Here is a 26,608-nt window from a genome sequence, read left to right as displayed (position 1 = left end):
TGATGGAACTACTTAATAGGGAAGTCAGAATTTATATAAGAACCTGTGGTACAAAGCTGGTGAATATGCTTCCTGAAAAGTCATTGGAATGGTTTCTTGTTTAGAAAATGTGAGAGATGTTGTCTTAGTGAGAATGTGACTGCGTCTCGGACTCATATACTGTGTTTTCTAAAAGCTTTGTAAACTTCACAGCTATACTGTAATCACAACATAACTCACTTGTTCAATTTTTACTTGAGGTAGAAAAAGTCAAGTGGTAGAAAAGTAGAGTGGGTTTTGATTGTCTTTATCATCGCTTCTGTTTTATATATACTATTCAGAATTTTCATAGCCATTAGAATAATGTGATTTTACATCCAAACTGTGGCAGTGTAAAATTGAAATGCAGGTAACTTAGAACTTCTTAAAGTAAAAAGCTGAGGTTTTTTTGTTTGTTCTAAGTTTGGTAAACAACTAAGTTTTAAGTTCTCTCTGTGTGTCCAATAAGTTAGAATATAACTGATTTAGCTTGATTTAAGTGTTGTGTTTCCAAAGAGGAGAATGCAGTATACCTAAGACATTTTCTCTTTCCCTTCCTAGAACCAGTTCGGAGTTTGCGACAGAGCACGCTAGCCAAGCGTTCGAATGTTGCACCTCTTGTTAGTACCAAGAAATCATCTGTAAAAAGTGTATCTGCTCCAAAAACTGGACAGAAACAAGAGAGAAGTCCAGCTAAAGAGACAGATGTCGCTGCGCCCTTGAAAATAGAGCAACCTAAAGAAGTTAGGCGTAGTACAAGACGATCAGGACAGATAGAAGGAACAGCAGCAGCAGTGACAGCATCCCAAAGTAATACAAAATGTCTTCCTGGTCCCAAAGAGGTGAATGAAATAAAGTCTGAAACTCTTAACCAGGCAAAAGTTGAGGAAACATCCCAAGTGTTAAGTTGTGCTAATTTAGCAGGAGCCTGTTCTCCTTCTCGTGGAGAAACAAAGGAAATAACAGAGGTTGCAACAAAGACTGCATCTGGGAATGTTGAGTCAGTTTGTTCAGTATCTACAGATACTGAAACTACTGCAGTTAAAAATGAAGCAAATGATGTGATCGATTCAATGGGTTCTGAAGCTTCTTCAGAAGAAAAGGCTGATCAAACAGAGGAATCGGAGAAGAAAGCAGAAGAGCATGATCAAAGTGGGGTAACTGGAAAAGCTAATGCTTCATCTAGTGTTTCTGTGAATCCAAGTGAAATTTGTGAGACCATTTCAAATTTGTCCAGCCCTATAGAAAAGGGGGCTGATTGTAGTTTAGGTTCCTACAATGTAGAAATTCCTGATGAAAATACATTGTCGGTAACGGAATGTGTAACAGAACCTGTAGATGATGACAAGGGAGTGGAGAAAACTGTAACCTCATCTGAGAAACTATTGGACAGTACAGAGTTTGATAATAAGGACTTGAAAAGTGAAGAGTTTACTTCTGCTGACCTGGGAAATAGCATTTTAGATAGCACTGTTCTTGACCAAAAAAGCCAAAATGTACAGCAGATCATCAGTGCTAAAGTAGAAGGCCCTGAGGCATCAAAATTTCAGGATGATAAACAAATTAGCATTTCATCAAAATGTGAAAAGAACATTAGGCCCCGGCATAGTAAATCTATAATACAGAATAAGCAAAATCTGACTGCAGGTACTCGACAGAAATCAGGTACAGCGCAACAAGAAATAACATGTTCAAAAACAAGAGCTGGTCTTACTGTTTCAGGTCTTCACAGTCCGTCTTCAGCAAGTCTGAAGCGGAATGCAGATGAGCAAGAGAGTCATCAGCATCCAAATAACCCAGTTAAAATTAGGAAGAAACAGTCTGATCTGTGTTTGAAAGCAAGGAGCTGTGTTTCTGGGGTGAGCGGAAAAAAGCAGAACAATACAATGGTGAAGAAAATACCCCGTGTCCAGGCTTCTGGGCAAGTACATAAGTCATCAATTCAAAAAGCAAGTGAGAAATCTCCTACTCATCAAAGCTCTTCTAAAGAGATTCACCACTCTGTGCATCCGTTATCAGGGCATGTTTCAAATCTTGGTCAGAAAGCCCCAGGTCAGAAACACCAGCTTGCAACTGCGCTAAAAACAAATAGCTCCGCAAAGGAAGAGGCAGAGCCGAAAGATCCCCCTGTTACAGAACATCTGAAGGAGGATGATAAAGAAAAAAACAAATCAAAAAGAATTGATAAAAATCTCCAACCTCGCCAGAGAAGAAGTAGCAAAAGTCTTTCGCTTGATGAACCTCCGTTGTTCATTCCAGATAACATTTCAACTGTGAAACGGGAAGGCTTGGAACATACCTCTGCTAGCGAAAGCAAATCTGTTTGGGTGCCCAACAAGCAGTGCGGCTTTTGCAAAAAGCCACATGGCAACAGGTGTGTGTGTGTGGCTTTGTGTCTGAGGAATTTCTTATTGGTCCCAGAAGATTTTTTTTTTTTTTTTTTTTTTTTTTTTTCCTCTCTTACCAAATGTTTCATACTGCTGGTGCCAAAATGAAAAGGCAGAGCCTTATGGTCAAAGCGTGTCTGTTATACTGTCAATTAGTTTCCTTTGCATTCATACACTTTTTTTTTTTTTTCTCTGTCTTTTAACTATAACATTAGAAACTAGCTTGGTCACATATTTTTACTAGAAATATTTTATTATATGAATACATTTTTTGAGGAATGCGAAATTCTGCTATGCTGTTAAAATATGTACTTTTAACTTTTTTTTTTTCGTAGAAAAGAAATGAGATTAAGATGTCTGTGTTTCAGATTGTCATTTCCTTCTTTCCAGAGACATCTTAAGTTGAAGGATTGCCATCAACCAAAAAAAAAATCAAATAGTTGTTTGCATGTGACTTTTTTTTCCAGTAGAAGTGGGATTCTAATACCTAGAGATTCAGAGGGGTTTTCTTTCAACTCGTATAGTTGTTGCTGTAACGCTTTCGTGTAAGAGGAGTAATGAAGGAGTTGGTGGTGGTGGGGAGAACGTCAGTCTCAAAAAAAACTTCTATAAAACTTCTGAGTGGGCATATCTGAAATTGCCTTTGACTAAACCTAATAATGAGGTTGCATCTGAAGTTAATAATGTCCCTTTGTGACAAAAGTTATTCTTCTGCACTGTAAGTGAACCTGAAAAAGGCCATTGAGTTCCACTAATGAACTGTCCATCCAAGAATAAGAATTCCTTTATTACCACTTCTTATTTTCTGGATTTAATATTGAAGTATTTTTTCATAATTTCAGTTTTAACCTGCCAGCCTTTCTTTTTTTTCATTAATTTCTAATTGAAGACGTTTCTAATTAGTCCTTTGCTTCTGTGAAAGTAACTTTTAATAGTAATTTTCAGTGAGTGTGCTTTAGAGCTCTGTATATCAGAGTGAAATATGGAACAATTGCCTTTGGTACCTGAGGTTTTTCTGGCATTAATTTGTGTCTAAGAAGAGCCTTTGTGAGTTTTATTGACTTACAATATCATATTAGAAAAACAAATACATAAATCCATTTGCTGAGCAGCTATAGTAACTGCATCAATGTGGCCTATTAAAAGAATTAACTCTAGGCTTGCTCTGCCTCATCAGTGACAATTCCCTGATTGAAGGGCCACTCAAACTTAGTACCATGGTTTTTGTTTGTTGGGTTGGTTTTTTTAAATTATTTTAATGTTAGGACTTTACCATTTGTGCCTCTGTAATAGTGTTTAATTTTATGCAGTGTGCATTTCCTCAGGTTTTATCTTCTCGTGTGTTACCGCAACGGTAGAAGTACATGGGTAGCCTGTGTTTCAGTGAATTGTTTAAATTCAGAAAGGCTGCTTTCTAGTACGAAAATGCTTATGTGGATATTTTTAAAGCAAAATATGCATATTGGGAGTTTAAACTGCTTGATATCTGTTAAAAATTTAGCTTTGAGTTGAACTTTTCCTATTTTCTTTGTATTTTTGCTAACATTATAAGCATTTGATGGGTTTTCTTGTCCTGAATGTCTTGTTATAGTTCAGGAAATCTTGATTATTTTTTTTTTTTTATACGAAATGGATATAAGCAATACTGGGAAGATGCAGCAGTGAGGCAGAACTAAATATTTTTAATTTAGTTTATGAAGTCAAAGTAATGCTACAGATGATACACATACTGTGCGTTGATATAGGATTAAATGGAAAAAACCAATTTTGCACCGCTAGTTCTTGCTAGAAGAATAATATAACGTACGGAGCTGGCCCATGAATTGCCACAGATGGTGATTACTGGTGACCTCAACTTCGTAATGTCAGTCTTGTTAAGATTTTTTTTTTTTTTAATGTGTCTGTTACAAAACTGTTGATGCAGCCAGCAGTTTCATCGGGGAAAGATCAGGTTCCCTAAATGTAGAAAGATATTTAGTACATACACACAGAATTTTTGTATATAGAATGTGAGCGAGACACACTAGTGGAGGGAGGGGGCTTGCAGTATCGAGCCCCGTGCTTAATAATAGAAGACTTAAGACTATCAGGCCAGTGCTTTTTATCATCAGTATTCTAAAAAATGACGTTTTTATTTGTTCAGATTACTTTATTTTGTTGTTGTGTGCTGCAAATAAGAACTCTTAAACCTTTCAGATTCATGTGATGTCACCAAGATACAAGAGGAAGCAAAACTCATTTCTTAATGCTTTGGCATTTTTGTACTTGTTTAATTATTAATGCAAGAACAAGAAAACATTTTCAGTATGGTGGAAGGAAAAAAGAAGCTTAACAAATTTCACTTTTATCACTTGGAAAAGCATTGAAACTATCAAAAATTAACTATAGTGATATGTTTTTTTTTTTTTCCATTTTCTTTTTGGATTGCTTTTCAAGGAATTTTTGTTTCCCTTTTGGAATAGGCTAACTGGCCAACCCGTTTCCTTCCCTCCCCGCCCCCCCCCCTTCATTGTATAGGAGAAAAAGAGAAAGTGTGAGACGTAAATATTATCAGAAGACAGTAAGTTCAACAAATGTCAAAAGCAGAGCTAAGATCTGAAACGATATCTGTGTTTATATCCTGCCCTGTTATTCTTTAAACTTTGGAAATTTTTATCAACGTCGTGGTACTATTTACTTGTAGAAAAAGAAATTGAACTGAAATTGCAGCCCAGCATTGGGAAATAATGTGCATAAGAACTTTGCAGTATGTCGGGTTAATGAAACACTTGTAGAATTTGGGCTGCAAAATTGGAGTCACTTGAAACTTTTTGTATTCCCTGCAATGAATGCAAAGCCGCTAACTTGTTGTTGATGTAATACTAAGTTTGGAAAATTGATTCAGGTTGAAGATGATGGGTGAGGATTGTTTCATCAGTCTTGTTTGTGTGCAGAATCCCCAAAGGGTGATGCTTACGTGGGCCTTTCACAGCCCCAGAGTAATCTTGCTGTGCCCGCTAGGAGAACAGTAGAAGAAGGATGGTACTTGCATGTTGTTTTATTTCAGAATCAGCACCTGACAAATGGGATCAATTTATATCTTTAGGAATACATGCAATAATTTGCTGACCACATTTAAAGTCAAAGTATGCTTACATTGCGCTGCAAATGCAACTGATTTGGCTGGGAAAGGAGGAATTCTCTCTTACAAATATGTGACTTCTGTGATCAAAAAACTTAACAAGTTATAACGTGTCTTGCTTTACGAGAGGCATGCCTGGTTTTTTCTCTTAATAGATTGTCATTCTTTGGCACCTGAGCTTTGAACAGTGAATGTTCATGCTCTGTTTTCCACTTGTCTCGGTGCTTGGAAACTGGAACCACCATAGCTGTTTTGTATTCTGTATCTTCATTACCCCAGAGAGTGGATGGTAAACGTTTGGCTTTAGGACTAATTGTTTCAGTCAGTTTGCTTCATGAATTGTGTCAGTTCCCATTCAGAGATTTACCTGTGCAACATAACTAAAAAATAATTGTTTGGTCATATGAACAATGGTTATGTTTCTGGGCAAGTCAGATAATTATGATGTAGCTTTTTGTACTTAGTAATTTTCAGCACATCGGAAACGGTTGGGTTTTTTTTCAGTGCAAAGTTTGAATTATTGTTACCCATAGTAGTGCTTTCAACTTGTTGAACTTTGCTATTGTGTTCCCATATCAGATGTTTTCTCATCAGCTAATAACATAAATCAAACACATAAATTTTTGTTCATCTGTGTATGGATATGCACATCGCGTAGAAAAATGTTACAGACTGGTTACTCTCTCAGCTCCTTAATGGGTTCAAGTGATGTTGAAAATATTGTTTGTGACAAGTGATAGAAGACAGAATGAAGATCTTTAAAGAATAGTTGAAGGAAAAAAAAATAATGCTTAATTCCTTTGTGTAGAACTAGATGAAGACGGTAGCTCTGCAGACATTGAGAAATCTGCTAATGTAAGATTTCTTCCTTTGTGCATCAAATGCATCCTTATGATGTAAAGACTCATATTATAAATTTGTCCAGTTTTCACTCTAGATGTTCAAGTTCTCTGCAGGCTGGAGAGCTGAACTCACTCCTTGTATAGATAGACAAAATCTAACTGACATTTTGCAGATATTCTCCCTTGTCTTCCCTCTGTCTTCTTTTGGAAGAAGTTCTACCAATTCTGATTAGTAATTCATAGTGCGTAACTTCAGATATTCTGTTTCTAGGCAAATTTTATAGAAATCATTATATCACGAGGGAGGTCTGCAGCTTTAATTTGTTGCTGATGAATTCCTCTTTTGATTGCTACAGTTCTCGTAAGGGTTTTTTTTAATAGGTTGTGGGAATTGGGTCCTTCTTTGTTGTTGTTTTGTTGGGGGGGTTTTTTGTTTGTTTGTTGGGTTTTTTTGTTGCTTGGGATTTGATCCTGCAGGTTGTGTGGTCAGTCACAAACTGAGCTTCTCAGAGCTCACAGAAAAATGAAGTGATGCAGGACCAGAGTTTTAGTTTGGAACTTCTTTTCCCCACGTTTGAACTCTGCTTTCATATAGAGGAAAAGTTAGTAATATTGTAAAAGACAATTAATTGGAAAGTGCAGGAGATGATTTAGCTAAGATATAGTATTCCTGATAATATAGTCACTAAGAAGTTTCTGCACAGTTCTAATACAGAAAATCACTTTGGCTGATGGATGAAGTTAAAAAAAAAAAACCCAACCTGAAACTTGGTTTTTCCTCTAGTAAAGATTATTAGGACATTTGTTTTTTGAAAATAATGCTAATACTTGAGTAAACTATTTTGGAACCAGGCGATCGTATAATTTTTACAGCCAATACAAAAGAGAATGGTTCAGGAAGAAGATGAAGACTCTGAACTTATAACCACCCTTAAATTACATGTGCGTATTTTTTTTAAGGGTAGATGCATACGCAGCAAATGAATCACTGTTGTGACAACATTCTTCACAAGAAACAGTAATTAAGATAATTATGATGCCTCAGTTCTAGTTACATGCTTATTGAATAGTATGAGTATGTTAAACTGCAGGTTATGCAAGATGTCATCAATTTACAGTCATGGATGATGCTTTTAAGTTTTCTGCCCTTGTTACTGCTTTCTTCCCCTCTGAGAAGACGTGACATTAAAAGCTGTCATCCATGTCCAGCCACAGCTGTAGAAAAATTGAAAAACAGTATAAACAAAATAGCATTGTAATGTAAAACTCAAGAATGGAAGGACTCCCATATGTTTTATGTTTACAGTTGTATCATTTTATTAGTAGTTTTTTATATGGATTATACTACTCTGCTGCAGTATTGGTAGGATCACTATTAATAGTATTAGAGAATCTGGCAAAAGGATAGCATGAGTTGTCTAAAATAGGTAGTTTTATAAAATATGTGTACATATATATATGCAGTTTATAGAACTTATGATCCTGATCCTGCAAGATGCAATGTGTGTAGAATCCACTGGTAATGGAGCTTCCTTTAATGGTATCTATACATTTTTATTTTTTTTTTACAGTTTTAGGATTAATGTTAGGCGATGCATTGGACCCATTTTTTTCAGTACTTTGGGATGCTCACTGATTTTGATTTCCCTGATGCCCTGAATGTTGGGCCCATTTCATGCATTCCCTTTTAGTTCAGAGAGCATGGGTTTCTTGTCTCCCTGCTTGCTTCCTTTTTGGAGAGGTTCATATAATATGAAAACCAAAGAAAATTATGCCTTTAAGGAAAAAAGAAACATGTTTTACATAAAAGATGGGTTATTGAAATTTAATATTTAGGAAATAAGTTTGAAGTGTCTTTCCCACACTGCAAATTCCGTATGAAGAGATCTGATGATGGTGTTTCTTTGGAGATAGGTTGTTCTTGTTTCTAGAAGATCAAACCCTGAAAAATCATGTCACCTGTGTTAAACTTGTACAAAAAGCAAGGAAGAGAAACTACTCACTTATATGTGCTCTGACAACGTAGTGCAATGTTTTGGGGGGTTTTTTGAGCTTTGCTTTGAGCCCATACTACTTCACTGATGTGGAACACAGGCACTGCTAAAGCTCCCGTGAATATCTTCTCTAGTAACAACACCGTTATTAGCTGAAGGAAAACCAATTGCCACCGTGCAGTGCCTCTGCTTTAACGTTGAGTGGTAGCACCAATGCAGCCTAGACACAGTTGTGATATTAATACAAATTTACAAACACATTTTATGGAAACCTGTTGAACAGCGTCACTGAGGAGGAGGGAATGCAGATGTGGGACATGTTTGAAATCCTTAAGCCCTTAAAAAGTGCACGAACAGTGGTTTTACCCTGCTTAGGTGAGTTTGGGGTTAGGGTGTCACTTGGAATAGTTTAAGTTGTCCTTTTGCCATGTTTTCTCTAGGCTATGTACCACAAATGCGAAGGATTAAAGAGAGGCAATTATTTCTGAAGTAAATGTCTTTATGTGGCAATGCACCTTACATAATTAATTAATTTTAAAATGCTGGTTATTGAACTAGTCTGAGAACTTTACAACAAACAGTTGTTTTATGAATAAGATGGGTTCTGCCCATTTTACTTGTGAATTCTTATTTTGCAGTGATGGATTTCTCTGGAAACTTGCTTTTATTACGTCAATTTAATGTATGTAAATTAATTTAAAAACATGGGCTGTACATTTTGAAAATAAATTGTCCAAGCCCGAGTTTTTCATCTGACAGATGAATTTAATTTACTACAAATAACACATCAAAGAAAATCTTCCAATCCTGAGAGATTGTCAAAGGCTTGCATTAATTATTGTCTCTCTTTTTTTTTAATGTATCATCTATTACTTTCTGATTTTAAGGTGCATCTTTTCATGCTGGTTTGTGGAGCACCAAGAGGAATGAAACAATAAACGTACTCTCGGCAGAGGTCCCACTGAACTGTAGTACTCTCTGCAGTCACATCAGCTCTTTTTAGATTTTTCTTGAACAAAATTTTGTTTTTATATTAAAGTCCAGTGAAAGCAATTCTGTTATTGATTGTGGCGTGATTTAATATTTTAAAACAAATTTTTCTTTCTCTTTCAGCTTTACATCCATGGGCAATCCAGCCTTACAACATGGGTAAAACTCCTGCACTTCAAACTTGAAGCATCTACAGTCAGAAACTTTGGTGTTGTAATAGTCCAAGATATCAGAACCTCTTCAGTCACAACTCTGACAGCTGTGCAAGAGGACATCCTTGATCCTTCAAGCCAGGCTTCAGTTTCCCTTGACTCCTCTTTTTAGTCTTTGAGCGTTGCTCATTACCCAATTATAATTGCTGTTACAAATCATAATTGTGTTTTGCGTGCAGATGAGCGAAACCCACAAAGATGTAAATGTGGCCTTATGGTAAAATGGATTATTTACACTACTGGTATCAAAATCAGTATGTTCTGTCCCATCCTCAGAAGTCACAGTCTCGCAGTTCACTAGTGTGAAAACACTAGTAGAAATAGTGAACTTTTTAGGCAGGGCACCAGGATTTTTATTACTGTTTTGTATAATTAGGCTTGAACAAGACAATTGTAAACACTGCATTCTGTTTCACAGTACAGGCTTCATGGACGTTTCCAGATTGTCTGTGTAGTTTTAGTTTCTGAATCCTGAATTTTGAAATTTTATTGTGTGTGTTTAAATATCCTGTATTTGAAACCTTACTATGAAGACTGGAATGAAGCCAAATGAATATTCCATCTTCAGTAGTTTGCTTAAGGTGGCTTGAATGCCATCTGTCCGTCTTGGTGTATATTCGTAGGGAAGAATGACCTGTTTCTGAGCCAAATTCATTATAGGTTTTTTGCCTTTTTTTTTTTTTTTTTTTCTGATAGACCTGAAAATAAAGATATAAAAATGCATGACTATCTGGTGGTTTACTCATCATACACTTATCCCTATTGCCCACTTACTATGTGTGAGCTAAGCTGAAAAATCCCACATGCTGTCAATTTAAAATTGAAGATCTGCAGCATCATGTGTATTTTAGTCTTCAGAGTTCATCTCTGCTTTTTTGCAAATTTAGTCTTGTTTTCTAAATAATCAAGATTTTATTTTACTTGCTAAAGGTTTCAGTCTGCCTTGCTCATTTAATAAAGTAGTCTCAAATACCTGAATTACCAAAGAGGAGAAAAAACACTATATATATATTTTTTTTTTAAATAAAAATTCTAGTAGTAGTTGTGGCTTCAAGACTATTCTTGATTTCCTTCTGTTTTTAGCCAAAAGGCATTCATTCATTAGTACACTAAAATATTCTTTAAGCAAGAAGCGCTTGACTGTATGCTTCGATCTTATTTCAACTCTGTAGAAGATCTTTTGTTTGGAATTTTTGTAACCAGTTTTGGTATTTCCAAAGCTTTACTGATATTTTCTTGCTGTGGTGAGAGATGTATCCTATGTAAAGTATCCTCGTGTGGATCCTTGAAGCTGTGAAATAGGCACTCGCGCTGTGTTTTCTGCCATCAGTTTGGCTATAGGCCCTCAGAAAGGAGCAATCAACTTCGCGTTGAAGTCCCATTGCTTCTCTCTTGTTTGCCCGTTCTGTTTATGAATGTTATAATGTTACTCTGTTAAGACCATCAGAAGCAGTTGTCCCCTAATGTTACCTTTCTTGTATCTTCACTTTGCTGGAACGCGGATCTGAAAAGATTTAGGTACTGAGAAAACCTGAAGGAACCTCTGCCTTCCTAATAGAAACTACCAAATAGATGGGTAGATGGGCAGATACGGGTTGATTAATGACTAATACCAAAAATGTACTTGCAGCTCAGAAAAAAAAAAAAAAAAGAAAAAAGAGGACATAGTTTTTGCAAACTAGATTAAAAACTGCTTTCATTAAATCTAGCAAATGGCATCATAAGCTAGGGAAGCTGGAAATGACCTTTTTCTCAAACTGCCAGAGGTGTTTAAGGCTTTTTGCACTCTTTTTGCATGAAAATGGTATTTACTTCAGTAGAATTTAATCATGATTTATTTTGGATAAGCAAAGACAGAATGTAAAGCCACAATATTTTCTTCTTTCTTTTTTTCTTACGTTTCAAACATCTGCTGCTAAATAGATATTTCACCTGTAGCTTCTTGAGAACAGTACCTGCATCAAACCCTCTGGAGTGTTCATCTAGTTCTGGTGAATCAGAGTTCCTCTAAGCATGTTCTGTAATATTTATATGGTTTTGTGAAGTAGGTAAGTCAGCAGATCTTAGCCTTAACGGGAACATACGTACTTTAATAATAATTTTCCTTAGAGTCATCTTCTGAAAGAGATTTATAGGATATTAGATTAAAGAAACGGGGTTTGCAGTGCATTTAGCTTGTTGAATATGTTGCTGAAACAACCAGGATTTCATTGAATTACTTTCGGAGTCAGGTCTGTCTTCAATGAAATTTAAAAATGAAGAATTCAGTAAATTTTTGAGTATTAACAAAGCACTTGCACTTGTCATAACACACTTTCAGTCTTTATTCATCCAGACAAAATACAGCATAGTACATATATGTTTCATGTAAGTAAAAACCAAAAAAAAAGTTATAAAAGGGGAAGGACCTAAGTGGATAATAGAATAGATTTTCCTATGTCATTCGAAAGCAGATCTTTAGTAATGATGCAAGACTGATTCTTGTAAGAAAGGTTTGTAAAAAATAATTACTGGAATCCACTGGAAATTGTATCTTTCAGTGCAGTTAGATACTAGTGAATCCTAATGGAAGTTTTCAAAATGCTTCTGTAAAATAGTCAGAAATTATGGTTTTATTTTAGACCTTATTTTAGATCTTGACAATGCTTTGAAAATACTATCTGGACCTACAGATACTTCTACTTTCAAAATAATTAAACAGTTTAAGTGACTGTGAGATGAAGAGTGTCCTTTAAATGATACTCATTTTAGTGTTTGAAACATTCTTTAAATAACTACTAGCTCTGAATAAAATAGCTGAGCAACGCAGAAGTGGAAAACTAGCCGGATGTAGCTGGAAGCCAAACTCTTGCTCCTGTATTCACTTGTAAAGAGCCCTTAGGGTTGGAACTAAATGATCTTTAAGGTGCCTTCCAACCTAAGCCATACTATGATACCTTAACTTCCTGGAAGTAATTCAATAACAATGGGCTAAGGAATGTGATGTAAAATACCAGCTCATTTGGAATATCTTGATGTTTCTGTGCTGATCATAGTTGTCAAAACACTCGGATCTCTCTTCTGTGGAAGATTGCAGTTGATACGTTTCTGCTGTAAGGATGGTGACCAGATTTGAAGGAAAGCAAGGATAACATGCTCTGGCGAGAAAATTTTCTGTTAAAAAAAGTTTGCTGGTTTTGAGAGTTGTGGAATTTCTTTTCTAATAAAATTTTTTTAGCAGCCTGAAAAGATGCTGTTGGTAGGAGTTGGGGGCAGGCAGGTTACAGGCAAACATAATGAAGTTGTGATACTCTCTTGGACTATTGCAAAAGGCAAAAAAACCCTCTTTCTCAGGAAGATCATACCATGTTGTAAGGCTGGAGGTGGATGTAAAGCTCCAAAGAAAATCACTTCTCAGATAAGAAGGAATTGTTTGAGATGCACAAATCAAAACAATTATCGGTCCATTCTGCTTAAGTTGCTGAATCTTTCTCGGAGTCTGTACACTGACTGGTGCCTTATTTTGTTTTCAGATTTATGGTGGGCTGCGGTAGATGCGATGATTGGTTTCATGGTGACTGTGTCGGACTGAGTCTTTCTCAAGCACAGCAGATGGGTGAAGAAGATAAAGAATACGTGTGTGTGAAATGCTGTGCTGAAGAAGACAAAAAAATGGAGTGTTTTGATCAAAGTGTACCAGACACTCAAGTGAAACTTGAAATCCGTAGAGAAGAAAAAGCAACCGAGTGCGAAAAACCGGGGATGTCGAAGCCAATACCTACTTGTAATATAAATGTAACAACTGAAAAAACAAAGCAAACTGAGGACGCTGGGAAGCACAAAGTCAAAATCTTCAGACGGGTGAGTCGTCTTCAAGTTCTGATAATCAGTGGGAGTAGAAGGAGTTTTCTCTTAACCCCCTGCCATTTGAAATACCATGTTTCAAATGTTTTTATGAATCTAATTTAAAACTTCTCCATTATTATTGTCAGAGTTACGAACTAGCTTGACTCTTTTGGGATGATGACTTCTTATACTGAGCAGGGTTATGTGCACATCATATGTGTGTGTTTCTACGCCTGTGCGTATGGGTGTATATAGAAATGCTGGAGAACTTTGTGCATTTTTCTTTGATTTCTAAACACTTTTACGGGTCATCTGTCTATTTGCTCTAAGATACATGCAGATCTTTTAAATATCTGTAAAACAATATGAAAACAGTATTCCAGTTTTGATTGTTTAAACCACAGATTGTACATAGAAGAAAATGCCTAACATTTTAATTAGGGCCTTTCTACTTTCTGTGTGTCTCATTTTACTAACCAAAAGATAATTTGCAAGAGTAGTGAGATGAGTCTTTTTGTGTATAGCATCATATTCATCGTAACTTAATCATCAGTAATCCCTTTTTGTCTTACTTCTGAATAGTATTGTAATTCTGGCATGTGAGCTATTTGATTTATTTTGCTTTACATGTACTTTCTAATCATAAGTGACTTCCTGTGAATACATGGCTGCAACTGGTTAAAGGATGTTCATTGGTATCCCAGACCTTCTAAAATACCTGAAGACATAGTGGTTTTCCATATAGAGCTTGACTGCAAATTGCCTGTGATGTGTCTTCGGCCAACGTGTCAAAGAGATTGTTGAGGAATACTTGGCAGTGATTTGGGATATTGTTTAGTAACTTTTTAGAAAATATTATACAGTGGTGCATACACCCAGGGAATTCATTATGCAGTCTACTTAAAAAAAAATGGGAAAAATGTGTGGCAGTTACGTAGTGGTTCATTGTAGTGTTCAGTGGCATGCTAATGTGTGAATGTGTGCGGTAATTGAGTAGTGGTTCTGTGTAGCATTCAGTAGTGTGCTAACATGTAAATATTTATTTCAGGAATCTGGTGAGGGGAAGAACTTGTCCGAGTCCAGAGATTCAGATACTAAAAAAGGGCAACATGTTCCTGCTCGAAAAGGATCACAAACTGCTGTCGTTCCTCGGCGGTCCCCTGACGATAAAAATGAAAAAATAAGTAAAGAATCCCTTAGTGTGGTTGAAAAGTCCACGAAATCAGGTAGTGAGTTTTGAAGTGCTCCACACTGTAATTCACGTATGTGCAGTGAAGGATGATGACTTTCTTTATAGTATCAGTTTTTCAAGCCTCATTTTGTAGTGCAAGTGATGATGATCTGGAGAGCTGCTTGTTCCCATGATGTTTATTATCTGTATTTCTTATTTCTCTTTAAATTTTATTTAGCAGGTAAATGTTTCCTGTGCAGATATATGAATATTTCCCCTTTGAATAGTAGGGGATGCTCACATAATCAAGAATGGGGGAAAAAGTACACAAAGACACCTGTGTATTAAACTTTATTTCACGTTGCAGAAAACTTTGAAATTCTCTTCCATAAAATACTGTGAAAAACTTAATGTACATAAGTGTTTTAATTGCTATATAAACTATATTTTGACTTCATGATGTCTTTTGCACAAATTGACAAATAATTTTATCAATTCATTTCAGAGGGGAACATTGAGAGCTTGGTATGCAATATAGATTTTCATCTAAATTTTATTTGAAAGCTTGAAAGGACATATTTCCCCTCCCAGCAACCTCTGTCCCCTCCCCAGCTCCCTTCCAGGAAGCATTATTTTTCTAAGATCATGGTAATAGGAAATTGTTTTCATTTGGGCATGAAATCTCAGCAGCAAAAGTAGTGAGATGTTGTGAGAACTGTGTCTTTATATTCTAAACTCAAGCTTTGAATTCTTGTCTTAAAAAAAAAGAATCTGTTCTTCTGGTCTTTTGCCATTGCTGGTACATTCTAGAAGCTCTTTTTGATGGAAGAAAACAATAGAAAATGTCAGGGTTAAGTGTAAATCTCAATGTAAGTGTTTTATACGGAATGGTGTCTTCTAGACTTCAAATACCTCGTTGTTCAACTTTGAAATTCTGAGTTACAAAATAATTGACATCCTTTCTAACTGTAAATTGCACGGAGTGAAACGACTCTTTGGCATCCATGAAATAATTGAATTGTTCTCGAATATATTGATTGAACTAGGAGATGACAAAAAGATTTTTTTTTTTTTTTCAGTGACGATTTCAGAATAGAAGTTAATATAAAAATCATTTTTAAACAGAGGGGAGGCTTGGCAGTCTCCTTTAGGACAATTGGCACAAAATTATTAAGCAGCACATTTGTTTTAAGAGATTAACTGCTGTGAATTGTGCTTATAGTTTCATTGTTTATTGCTAATCTTGCCCATCTCTTCCCGCTTAAGGAACCGTGTTTCCAGATGGTTGAAACTGGCAAATATGCGGAGGTTTTCCATTTCCCCTGATCCCCAAAGGCTACATATTTGGAAAGGTTTCAATCCAGTTCTTTGTCCTTGTTCTGAGGAGGAGATAAACCAAAAAAAAAAAAAAAAAAAAGTATTGAGCAAATAAAAGCATTATTAGAGTTGCTTTACTTAACGAGCCTAGCATATGGATACTTTAGATCACGGTGCAGAATGGCAAACAGCTGCCTCAGGTCTGTACCGCCTCGCTGTCGAGGAAGGGGCAACCAGTAATTTTGATAGGGATCATAGTTGCATTAATGAGAGAGTTGATCCAACCCCACAGTCTGCCCAATGGAAAAGAAAATCTGTCTTTTTATAGCTGCTTGAAACTGTAGTAAGTTTTCTTCTGGTATTAACGCATTTTAAGTTGCCCTCAATAGGCGGAAGTAATAATAAAGAAATGCTTCTTTTTACCATCAGACACTCAAGTTGGATCTTTATCAGTCTTCAGTTTGTTTCTTTTTTCAGTGTAGAAAGTGAATAAATTAATATTGTTTATTTCCCATTGCTTTCCTAAATAGAAGGCTACTGCTCTAAATTAGTGACATGTTCAGGTGCTGAGACAAATGAGCTTTCAGTTGACACTCTGAAAATTAAAGTTTGAAGGAATTTGGGTTTTTCTTTAATGATTTTAATTTGATTAGAAATTTCCACTATTATTTATGACACAAACCTTATAATGGCCTCGTTTAAGAGTCTGTTACCTGAATCAGAAGCTGAGGTAATTATAATTGAAGTAATTTTGATAGCTAACAGATACACAAATGCGAAGCTTAATGAAAAATGCTATCTTAAAGTAAAGTTTAATATACTTAGAATAAGTGTTTCCCAGTATGTTATTTCTCAGTTTACTCATTGAAAAATTAATCTGGGCTTTTACAGAAATTCAGAGTCAAAAATCCTACTTAAGATCAAATTAATAAGCACTGGTCATCTTGGTTCAGTGTAGAAGAAAATACTTAAGTCAAAGAGCAAAAGTCCTGTTTGTTTCTGCTAAGGAAGTTTTTTCTGGATTAATCTAGGTAATACGAAATCCAAACCAAATAAGAAAAAAAAAAAAAACTCCAGCAACCCTGTGAGGCCATGCCTTCTCCTTGAAGGTCAATTCTTAGCAGTTTAAAAATAAGAATTCGTGACATCTAGCAACAGTCAAAGTTTATATCACTGGCTGGAGAAGCTTACGGTTATTAACTCTGTTTTGATAGGTGTTCATGAGAAACAAGAAATTAAGAAAAAGAAAAATGAGAAAGGATCCATTATTGCAACACACCTGCCAGCCGTGCCAGCTTCCAAACCTTCTGCTGATCAGATAAGACAGAGTGTCAAGCAGTCCCTTAAAGAAATTCTGATGAAAAGGTAAAAGATACATTATTAAATGAAATTATTAACTTGTGTTTGTATTTGCTTTCTTTCAGAAGTCAGGGAAAAAAATATTAATTATTTGGAAGCATTAGGTAATTTCCCGTGTGTTCTCTCACAGATTGACAGACTCCACTTTAAAGATTCCTGAGGAGAGAGCAGCGAAAGTAGCCACAAGGATTGAAAGGGAGCTGTTTTCTTTTTTTCGGGACACTGACTCGAAGTATAAGAACAAATACAGAAGTTTAATGTTCAATCTTAAAGATCCTAAAAATAAAGTACGTATTATTTGTCTGTTGTGCTTTACAGAAATGCTTTATTTGCCATAGATTAAAGGAATAGTCTTTTATGTAGATAAATTATTAATCCTTTCACAATTTATCCTGTTTGTTTTTCTTTTTCCCTGTAGGTTTCCTCATCTCTTTGATGTTGTTTGTCCTCTTGTGCACTCAGCGTTCTCTCTGTGTTCTTTTTCGCTTGTTCCCCATCAGTAATTCTTCTGCTTCTTGCTCCCAGTGTGCTTTTTATAGGGGGGTTCCAAAGTGTAGTGGATATAGTTTGCTTAGTTTAAGTGTTTGGCTTTTCCACTGATCTGCTGTTTGGGTTTCCCTGTAGTCCCCCTCCTCAACTCTTTCCTGCTCACTGCATTTATTTCTGTTTCTCTCTAGTAGCTTGTCTCACTGTGTTTTTTCATACCCAGATTTCTCAAGCTTGGCCTTCACTCTCTTTTCTGCTCTCTGTGAGCCAATCATTCAACCTCATACCTCCTCGACTTCGGGTTTTTGTCCTTTTATTAGTTATTCTGATCAAGTTGCTTTGTCTGTAGTATTTTACTATTACAGTTAACCAACTGTGAATTATATGAACAGGCTAAATTCTGTCGCTGGCTTCTGTTTGCTCATACTGGTAAATTATGTGATTGGGTTTGGTTTTTTTTACCCTAGGAGTTCAGTTCAGTAAGTCAAGAAGCATAGACATCCTTTTTAATATTAGGTTCCTTCTGCTGTGTATCATGGGAGATTTGCACCTTTACGAGAAAAACCTTTGAATTGCTGCTGCAATGGGCATAAACTCACTTTCTGCTTTGGAACAACAGTTAATGATACATCTGATCATTAAGGGTATATGTAGAATACAGAATCATGGAATCTTCATGGTTGGAAGGGACCTTTGAGATCATCAAGTCCAACCACACAAAAAAGCCCCAAAACAAAAAACAACAACAAAACAAAACCCAAAACCAACACACAAAACAAAACACCCAAGCCAACAATCTTGGGCACTAGAGCATGCCCTGAAGTGCCACATCTACACGTTTCTTAAATACCTCCAGGGACGGTGACTCCACCACCTCCCTGGGCAGGCTGTTCCAGGGCCTGACCACTCTCTCAGTAAAGTAATTCTTCCTAATATCTAATCTAAACCTCCCCTGCCGCAACTTCAGACCATTTCCTCTGGTCCTGTCATTATTCCCTTGGGAGAAGAGGCCAACACCCACCTCTCTACACCCTCCTTTCAGGTAGTTGTAGAGGGCAGTGAGGTCCCCCCCTCAGCCTCCCCTTCTCCAAACTAAACATGCCCAGTTCCCTCAGCCTCTCCTCGTATGACTTGTTCTCCAGACCCCTCACCAGCTTGGTGGCTCTCCTCTGGACATGCTCCAGCACTTCAGTGTCCTTCTTGTAGTGAGTGGAGTTCTGGAATTAAGCTTTTTATCTTCTAAAATCTAGTACTGCTTCTTACAATGGGAGATAATTATAAAACCACACGATCCATGTAGTTGTACATAATATGTTGTATGTTGCTTCTCTGCTTTATTTCCTGCTGTGAGCTGTTTTTCCCTTGATAGCAATGGTTAACTTTTCTTCTTTCTTCTAGATATTATTTAAGAAAGTATTGAAAGGAGAGGTTACTCCAGACCATCTAATAAAAATGAGCCCAGAAGAACTGGCTTCCAAAGAACTGGCTGCTTGGAGACAGAGAGAAAACAGACACGTGAGATTTGTCAACTTACGCTGTTCAGTTGACTGCCTAAACATATTTAAATCCCGTTTTCAGGTTAAGCCTGTGTAGGAAGAGCAGAATGCATGTTGCACAAAGCAGCTCTGACTCATCAGGAGGATCTCTATAATTTATTTAGCATTCGAAACCCAGAGGGATTGTTAGGACAGAAGTGAGAGAAGTGTAGTAAATTCCTGAAGGGGGGAAACCGTGCATTTTCCTTTGCCGTGCAACTTTGTTGCTGTTTTCTCCTTCTTCCTTCTGTCTCAAAGAGTGAAGGCTTCTTTGTCCTTATTGCCAACGAGATTTTAAAACTCTGGCTGGAGCTTTATAGACAACAGTTTCTTCGAAAGGGAGAGAGGTCTCTTTGGACAAACCAAACTCAACTGGTGTTTTTTGTAGCTCACATACTGATGGAGCATGACAATTCACCCACCGAGAAGTAACCCTGAAGCTGAAAAATTGACCTACCAGTCTGAAAGGGAGTCTAAAGAAAAGAAAAACCACCCCAGCAAAGCGTAGGGACATTATTAGGTTGGTTAGAGCATTACTTCTCTTGAAACAGAAAAGCCACACTATGTAGCTGTGTTGCCAGTTTAGGAGGAGAAGCAGGAATGTAAGGAGCTGTATCTTACATTTATACAAGATGGCTTTTTCTTAGATATTACCACGTTTATTGGGCAGTTATTCCGATGATAGTTAACCGCAGCTGCTTAGAAATGTCTGGTTTATGGCATCAGGTTTTCTAGTTTGCAACATCTGGGTTTGCATTGGCGGAATCTTTGGTATTTACGTGCCGCGTCGTAGAACCGGAAGGCACTAAAATAGGGGTAGTGTTGACATAGGCATTTTGTGTTTCGCTTTTGTGATACTGGGAATTGTGGGTTATATCCGATGATTTCCCATAAAAAAATTAATGAGTAGGTACAGAATAGATGGAAATTCATCCTCTTGAATGCTGCGTGCTTAGAGTGAAAAAAAGGTTCAGTGATAACTGATTCAGTTAACCGTGATTTACATTGCAACATTAATTATTCCTGGGTTTTTTCTTCGCATATTGCGACTAGACTTGTTTATGAACCATGACAACTTTTTGCTAGTTCCTGTGCAAAACCAGGTGTTGAATTACTGTATTATCTCAAAGTTGTTCTGAGGGCCTAGAAGGGCGTGAAAAGTTTATTCTGTAGCTATCTAAAGCCCATCTTGTGTAGGACATGTTCATTGCATTTATTTTTATAAACATCAACAAAATACTGAAAAAAGACCATACAAAACAGTGTTCCACTGCTGTGAGGAACAGTTTTGAAACAAAAGCCTACGCTGCTCAAAATTTACTGAAGGTTCCTAAATATTTCAGAGAAATGCTTCGAAATTTCTAAAAGTTGAAATGTCACGCAACATGTAAAATACAGTAAAATGATACATTGCTATTTATTTTCCATTTTCCTATTTAAGCAAGACTTTGAGAATGCCACTTACTAATTTTTATATTTATTTTTTTAAATTTCCCCAGTGTGTTTAAAAGTAACTGTAGGTATTTGGCAGACGGATAAAGCCGTCACAGGATCCTTGTTTCCTTATGAAACCAGGCTTAAAATATTGGGGGAAAGCCAACACAAACTGTTTCTGGTTTAAAAAATAGAAATGTGCTTTAAGAAGCAATTCTAGAAATAATGGTTTATGTTTTACTTTTTGCAACAGAGCAAAGCAGCCGAGCTGGTCAGAATTAGCATATCCATTGCTTTAAATATACATTTAAATGCTTTTTTTGAGGTAGAGCATTAGGTTTATTTACTAAAAAACAAGCTCTTGAAAAATGATACAAATCTATATGCATTTATGTCCTGCATTGTCCCTAAAATTATGGGAAAAGACTTGATCCATTTTTTTTTTTCTTTAGCTCTTGGAAAAGCAATTAGCTATCTAGTGTTGAAGGTCTGCATAATAACTTGTTTAAATAGAATCACAGAATCACAGAATTTTCATGGTTGGAAGGGACCTTTGAGATCATCAAGTCCAACCACACAAAAAAAACCAAAGCAAAACAAAAAACAACAACAAAACAAACACCCAAAACAACACACCACACCCACCCACAGACACAACACAACAGTCTCGGGCACTAGAGCATGCCCTGAAGTGCCACGTCTACACGTTTCTTAAATACCTTCAGGGATGGTGACTCCACCACCTCCCTGGGCAGGCTGTTCCAGTGCCTGACCACCCTCTCAGGAAAGTCATTCTTCCTAATATCTAATCTAAACCTCCCCTGCCCCAACTTCAGACCATTTCCTCTGGTCCTGTCATTATTCCCTTGGGAGAAGAGGCCAACACCCACCTCTCTACACCCTCCTTTCAGGTAGTTGTAGAGGGCAATGAGGTCCCCCCCTCAGCCTCCTCTTCTCCAAACTAAACATGCCCAGTTCCCTCAGCCTCTCCTCGTATGACTTGTTCTCTAGACCCCTCACCAGCTTGGTGGCTCTCCTCTGGACACGCTCCAGCAGCTCAGTGTCCTTCCTGTGGTGAGGGGCCCAGAACTGAACACAGCACTCGAGGTGAGGCCTCACCAGTGCCCAGTACAGAGGCACCATCACTGCCCTGCTCCTGCTGGCCACGCTGTTCCTGATACAGGCCAGGATGCCGTTGGCCTTCTTGGCCACCTGGGCACACTGCTGGCTCATGTTCAGCCGGCTGTCCACCAACACCTCCAGGTCCTTTTCTGCTGGGCAGCTTTCCAGCCACTCTGCCCCAAGCTTGTGGCGTTGCCTGGGGTTGCCTTTTAAGTGCTTGCATCACTGTAGGTGTAGTCAGACCCGCTGCTTGTGCATTTGCTTTGTGAAACTACTTGACTCTTGCAAAATAAGAATATGTTCTTTTTTTTTTTTTTTTTTTTTTCCCCCGAGGGGTTTCCTAATTGCAATCCTATTTTCTGTTGTTATTTTTGCGGATTTCCAAATTTTCTTGCAAGGAAGTAAATATATGTAACTTCCTGTTTTTTACAGACAATTGAAATGATCGAGAAAGAACAGAGGGAAGTTGAAAGAAGACCTATCACAAAAATTACTCACAAAGGAGAAATAGAAATTGAAAGTGAAACACCAATGAAAGAGCAAGAGGAAGTCATGGAAATCCAGGTCGAAAATAAAACGTGGCAACACAGTGTATTTAGTTCATAGACAATATGTTTGTAAAGTGGATTGTTTATGATTGTGGTGTTCAGATCCGTAGTTATATGTTAGGTCTCTTTAGGGTTTAATTTTTCTGTTATCCTTAATGACTTTCACTTTTGGGCGTGGTATTTTTGTTTTTTCCACGGTGTGTCCACAACTGTATGATGAATTCTGGTAATAGTAGAAAATACTATAAATCTCATCTAAAATATATTTGGGAATACCAGTTCATTCTTTTAATGCATATAGAGATTTTATGTTAGCCTTTTAGGCTATACAGCTGAAGGAAGAGTTTTATGTCTGAAGGGAGGAAAATACCATAAAATAAGGAAGCAAATATTTTAGGAATATTAACAGAGGGGGGGAAAAAAAAAGATAAACTGAAATGTGTTTGACTTTTCTTAGGAACCTAATATGAAGTCTGAGAAGTCAGAGGAAGCTGAAAAAGAAGTAAATGAATCTGCATCCCCGGACACCACAAGTCAACATAAAAATCATCTCTTTGATCTTAACTGCAAAATCTGCATAGGTAATTTTGAAAAGCATGTCAAAATAAATACATCATGCTTGTATAATGCTTTTCAGTCATAAATATCAGTATAACACAAGAATGTAAATAAATGAGATTTTTTTCCCTACTTTGCTGACAAAGATGTGGAAAAGCAGTGTTTTACTTATTTGCAAAAGAGACAAAATGATAGGCTGTTGGCGTAAATTTGTCTTCTATTTAAAAAAAAAAAAGACTGCCGAGAAAGAAATCCTTTAATGGGTGTACGTGCTGTTGTTGATTCCTCATTTCTTTATCCTACCACATTACAGTGGCAATATTTATGTATACATTGTATATATTTATACAGTATCATAAATGTATACATTGTGTAAGGGTGTATAAAATGTATCATTTATTTATCCCATCCCACATCAATGACGATACGTAGCATTTTTGGTGCGTCTTCCGTGTCTTCAGAGGAAGTCCTCTTCTGTTTCTTTAATTAAAAAATAAAACCCGTTGCATTTCATTCTCTGTAGGCCGAATGGCACCACCTACTGATGATCTCTCTGCGAAAAAAGTGAAAGTGTCCGTTGGAGTTGCACGGAAGCAGTCAGACAACGAAGCAGAGAGCATTGCAGACGCACTTTCTTCAACATCGAGTATTTTAGCTTCAGAATTACTGGAAGATGATAAGCAAGACTCATCAAAATCATCATTCACACCTCTCCCAAAGTAATATAAACTGTAGAAACAGTATTTTTAAGCGGAAGACATTATTAAGGTTGCTAAGCTATTACGGCTAAAGCTAAATTTTTTTAATGTCACTTCATTAATCCACTTGTGTACTTGAAGTTGTACACCTCTTCTTAGGAATAGAGTGCTCTGCCAGAGTAAACGATGCTATGCATTTATATGTAGAATGCTACATACATTGTTATGATTACAAACTTCTAATTACCACATTTTCTTTTTGGGAAAAGTAAACTTCCTTACATTTTCTGGTGCAACAAGGTCTAAAAAGGCATGTGAGTTCGTATTTTAAAAAGTCAGGATGTAGATTTCATATTGTATTTTGCCATTAAGGAACGTAGTATGTGCAGTGCTGCCTTTGAATGAGTGTGTGTGTATATATATAAAGCTAGGGGATTTGAGATCGCACTAAACAGAGCATTTACACTGATAAATCAGACTAGTTTCAGATCTCAAAGTGGGGCTTTTCTAGAAATGACAGTTAAGAGCAACTTGTTTGATGTTTTGCCATGTTTGCTGTCTCAAGGTATTCAGGTGGTGAGCAGACAGTGGTGCAACAAAACACAGGAGCTAGGAAAGCAGGGCAGGGTGAAGATAGGTCAGCAGGCAGTATGTTGTCCTGTATTTGTGTGTCCTCTGCAGTAGCACTTAATAGCTCTTGAACTAAATAACTTCTCCATTCTCAAAGGATACAATAGTGAACTAACGTGCTGCTTGTCTGGTGGTCCTTCATGAACATATATCTGCTACATTGGGAGATGAGAAACGTGGTTGTATGTCTCATTTATGTTTAAGTATGCTTAGCTGAAAAAGAAAATTCTTAATGACACATAATTTCTTTTACACAGAAAGATTATGATTTGCATGATCTTGCATAAGATACCACGTTCTAAACAAAGTGGGTTTTTGTTTATTGTTTTTTAGGTCAGAAACACCTGGTACTGTGGAATGTGAAAGCCTGTTTCTGGCACGCCTGAATTTCATCTGGAAGGGTTTTATCAATATGCCTTCAGTGGCAAAGTTCGTTATTAAGGCCTATCCAGTTTCTGGGTCTTTTGAGTATTTAACGGAGGTATTTATATTTACTGCAAAGAATAAAAAATTCATTTATTAACTTTAGTGACTTGTTTACCTTGTAGGCTACTAATAGTATAATGATGAAAGGCAGTGAAGCATGATCATTGTAAAGTATTTGCAAAGTAAAGTATTTGTGGGAGGACATGGGTTAGGGTATGTATTCGTAACTAAATATTTTTCAGTTTGTCCTACGTAGACCCATGGTTCATCCGGACTCAAGTTCTTTGATACATTTTAAGATGTTTTGCTCTCATCTCACTGTAAGATGTTTCTTAAGGATAAGCAGTAGTATTTCCAGAGTTGGTTTTATGTTGAGCTGGTTTTTGTTTATTATGGAGCTGCTTCTGTAGTATAAAATAGCAAGGGAAAGATTGGACAAAATTTGCTATTGAAATAACCACTGTGGTGGCATCCGTTTTCTGAATTAGAGGTGAGAAAATTGTAGCTCAGTTTTGAATTCAAAGCACTAAACAAGTTTATACCAATTTTTGGAAGAGAACCATAGAATCCTCTACGTTGGAAGGGACCTTTAAGATCATCTAGTCCAACCATCAACCTAACCCTGATAAAAAAAAAAAGAAAACACCCCACATTAGTAAAGTATGTCTCTAAGCACCATGTCAACCCGTCTTTTGAAAACCTCCAGGGATGGTGCCTCAACCACTTCCCTGGGCAGCCCATTCCAAGGCTTAATAACCCTTTCAGTGTAAAAATTTTTCCTAATATCCAATCTGAACCTCCCCTGGCACCATTTGAGCCCACTCCCTCTTGTCCCATTGCCTGTGACTTGGGAGGAGAGACCGACCTCCCCCTGGCTACACCCTCCTTTCGGGGAGTTGGAGAGAGGGATAAGGTCTCCCCTCAGCCTCCTTTTCTCCAGGCGGAACAATCCCAGCTCCCTCAGCCTCTCCTCATAAGACTTCTTCTCCAGACCCCTCACCAGCTCCGTTGCCCTTCTCTGGACCCGCTCCAGCCCCTCAATGTCTTTTTTGTGGTGAGGGGCCCAAAAGAAGAGGTGTCTACTGGTGGTTTCTGCTGACAGTGTGAGAAGTCTTCTCATCTTCTACAACAGAAACCTGCCTAACAGCGGGTTATTTTTTTGCCTATCTGTCTGGGGGCAATTCTGGTCCTAACCAGAATTGTAAGGCTAAACAGTCCCTGAAAAAAAAAAGTTTATGTAGTGTTCTCTTCAGTGTCTGCGAGGCTGAAAAAAAGATAGGCTGAAAAGGCTGCAACTGCTTATAATAATTGCCTTTGTGTCATAAAATAAAGATCAGAGAGCTCAAAGGCTCAATGTTACTTCCTCCCAGTGACACAGGATGCATCAGCTTTCTAATTAAAAGGACTGAGGTCTTCTATTAATGTGATTATCTTTACTTTGCTGTGAATCTTCAGTGAGGTGCAGGGCATAGAATCATAGAATCATCTGGGCCGGAAGGGACCTTCAAAGGTCATCCAATCCGACCCCCCCTGCAGTCAGCAGGGACACCCCCAACTAGACCAGGTTGCCCAGGGCCTCGTCGAGCCTCACCTTGAATGTCTCCAGGGAAGGGGCCTCAACCACCTCCCTGGGCAACCTGTTCCAGTGTTCCACCACCCTCGTGGTAAAGAACTTATTCCTAATGTCTAATCTAAATCTGCTTTTTTTCCAGTTTAAAGCCATTACCCCTTGTTCTGTCATTGCTGGCCTTTGTAAACAGACTGTCTCCAGCCTTCCTGTAGGCCCCCCTCAGGTACTGGAAGGCCGCTATGAGGTCTCCCCGGAGCCTCCTTTTCTCCAGGCTGAACAACCCCAGCTCCCTCAGCCTGTCCTCGTAGCAGAGGTGCTCCAACCCCCTGATCATTTTCGTGGCCCTCCTCTGGACCCTCTCTATC

At 37.4% G+C, this 26,608-nt stretch overlaps 1 protein-coding gene across 2 annotated transcripts in view; it reads left to right on the top strand.

Annotated features, from left to right (window-relative positions):
• Positions 1-26,608, top strand: part of PHF3 (PHD finger protein 3) — a 44,849-nt gene that overhangs the window by 11,129 nt on the left and 7,112 nt on the right. Inside the window, exons 3-12 of one of the 2 annotated variants that reach the window (XM_074154098.1) lie at positions 580-2,392; positions 13,077-13,404; positions 14,438-14,615; positions 17,092-17,242; positions 17,367-17,523; positions 19,121-19,237; positions 22,246-22,377; positions 22,819-22,942; positions 23,443-23,638; positions 24,581-24,728. In XM_074154098.1, coding sequence (XP_074010199.1) covers positions 580-2,392; positions 13,077-13,404; positions 14,438-14,615; positions 17,092-17,242; positions 17,367-17,523; positions 19,121-19,237; positions 22,246-22,377; positions 22,819-22,942; positions 23,443-23,638; positions 24,581-24,728 — 3,344 coding nt within the window. The remainder of the gene's footprint in view (positions 1-579; positions 2,393-13,076; positions 13,405-14,437; positions 14,616-17,091; positions 17,243-17,366; positions 17,524-19,120; positions 19,238-22,245; positions 22,378-22,818; positions 22,943-23,442; positions 23,639-24,580; positions 24,729-26,608) is intronic. The other variant, XM_074154097.1, reaches the window with a different exon arrangement.

The sequence above is a fragment of the Numenius arquata genome, chromosome 9, assembly GCF_964106895.1.
Source record: "Numenius arquata chromosome 9, bNumArq3.hap1.1, whole genome shotgun sequence".
In the NCBI taxonomy this organism is placed as follows: domain Eukaryota; kingdom Metazoa; phylum Chordata; class Aves; order Charadriiformes; family Scolopacidae; genus Numenius; species Numenius arquata.
Note: the sequence above shows the minus strand (reverse complement) of the source record. Positions and strands in the feature narration are given on the sequence as shown.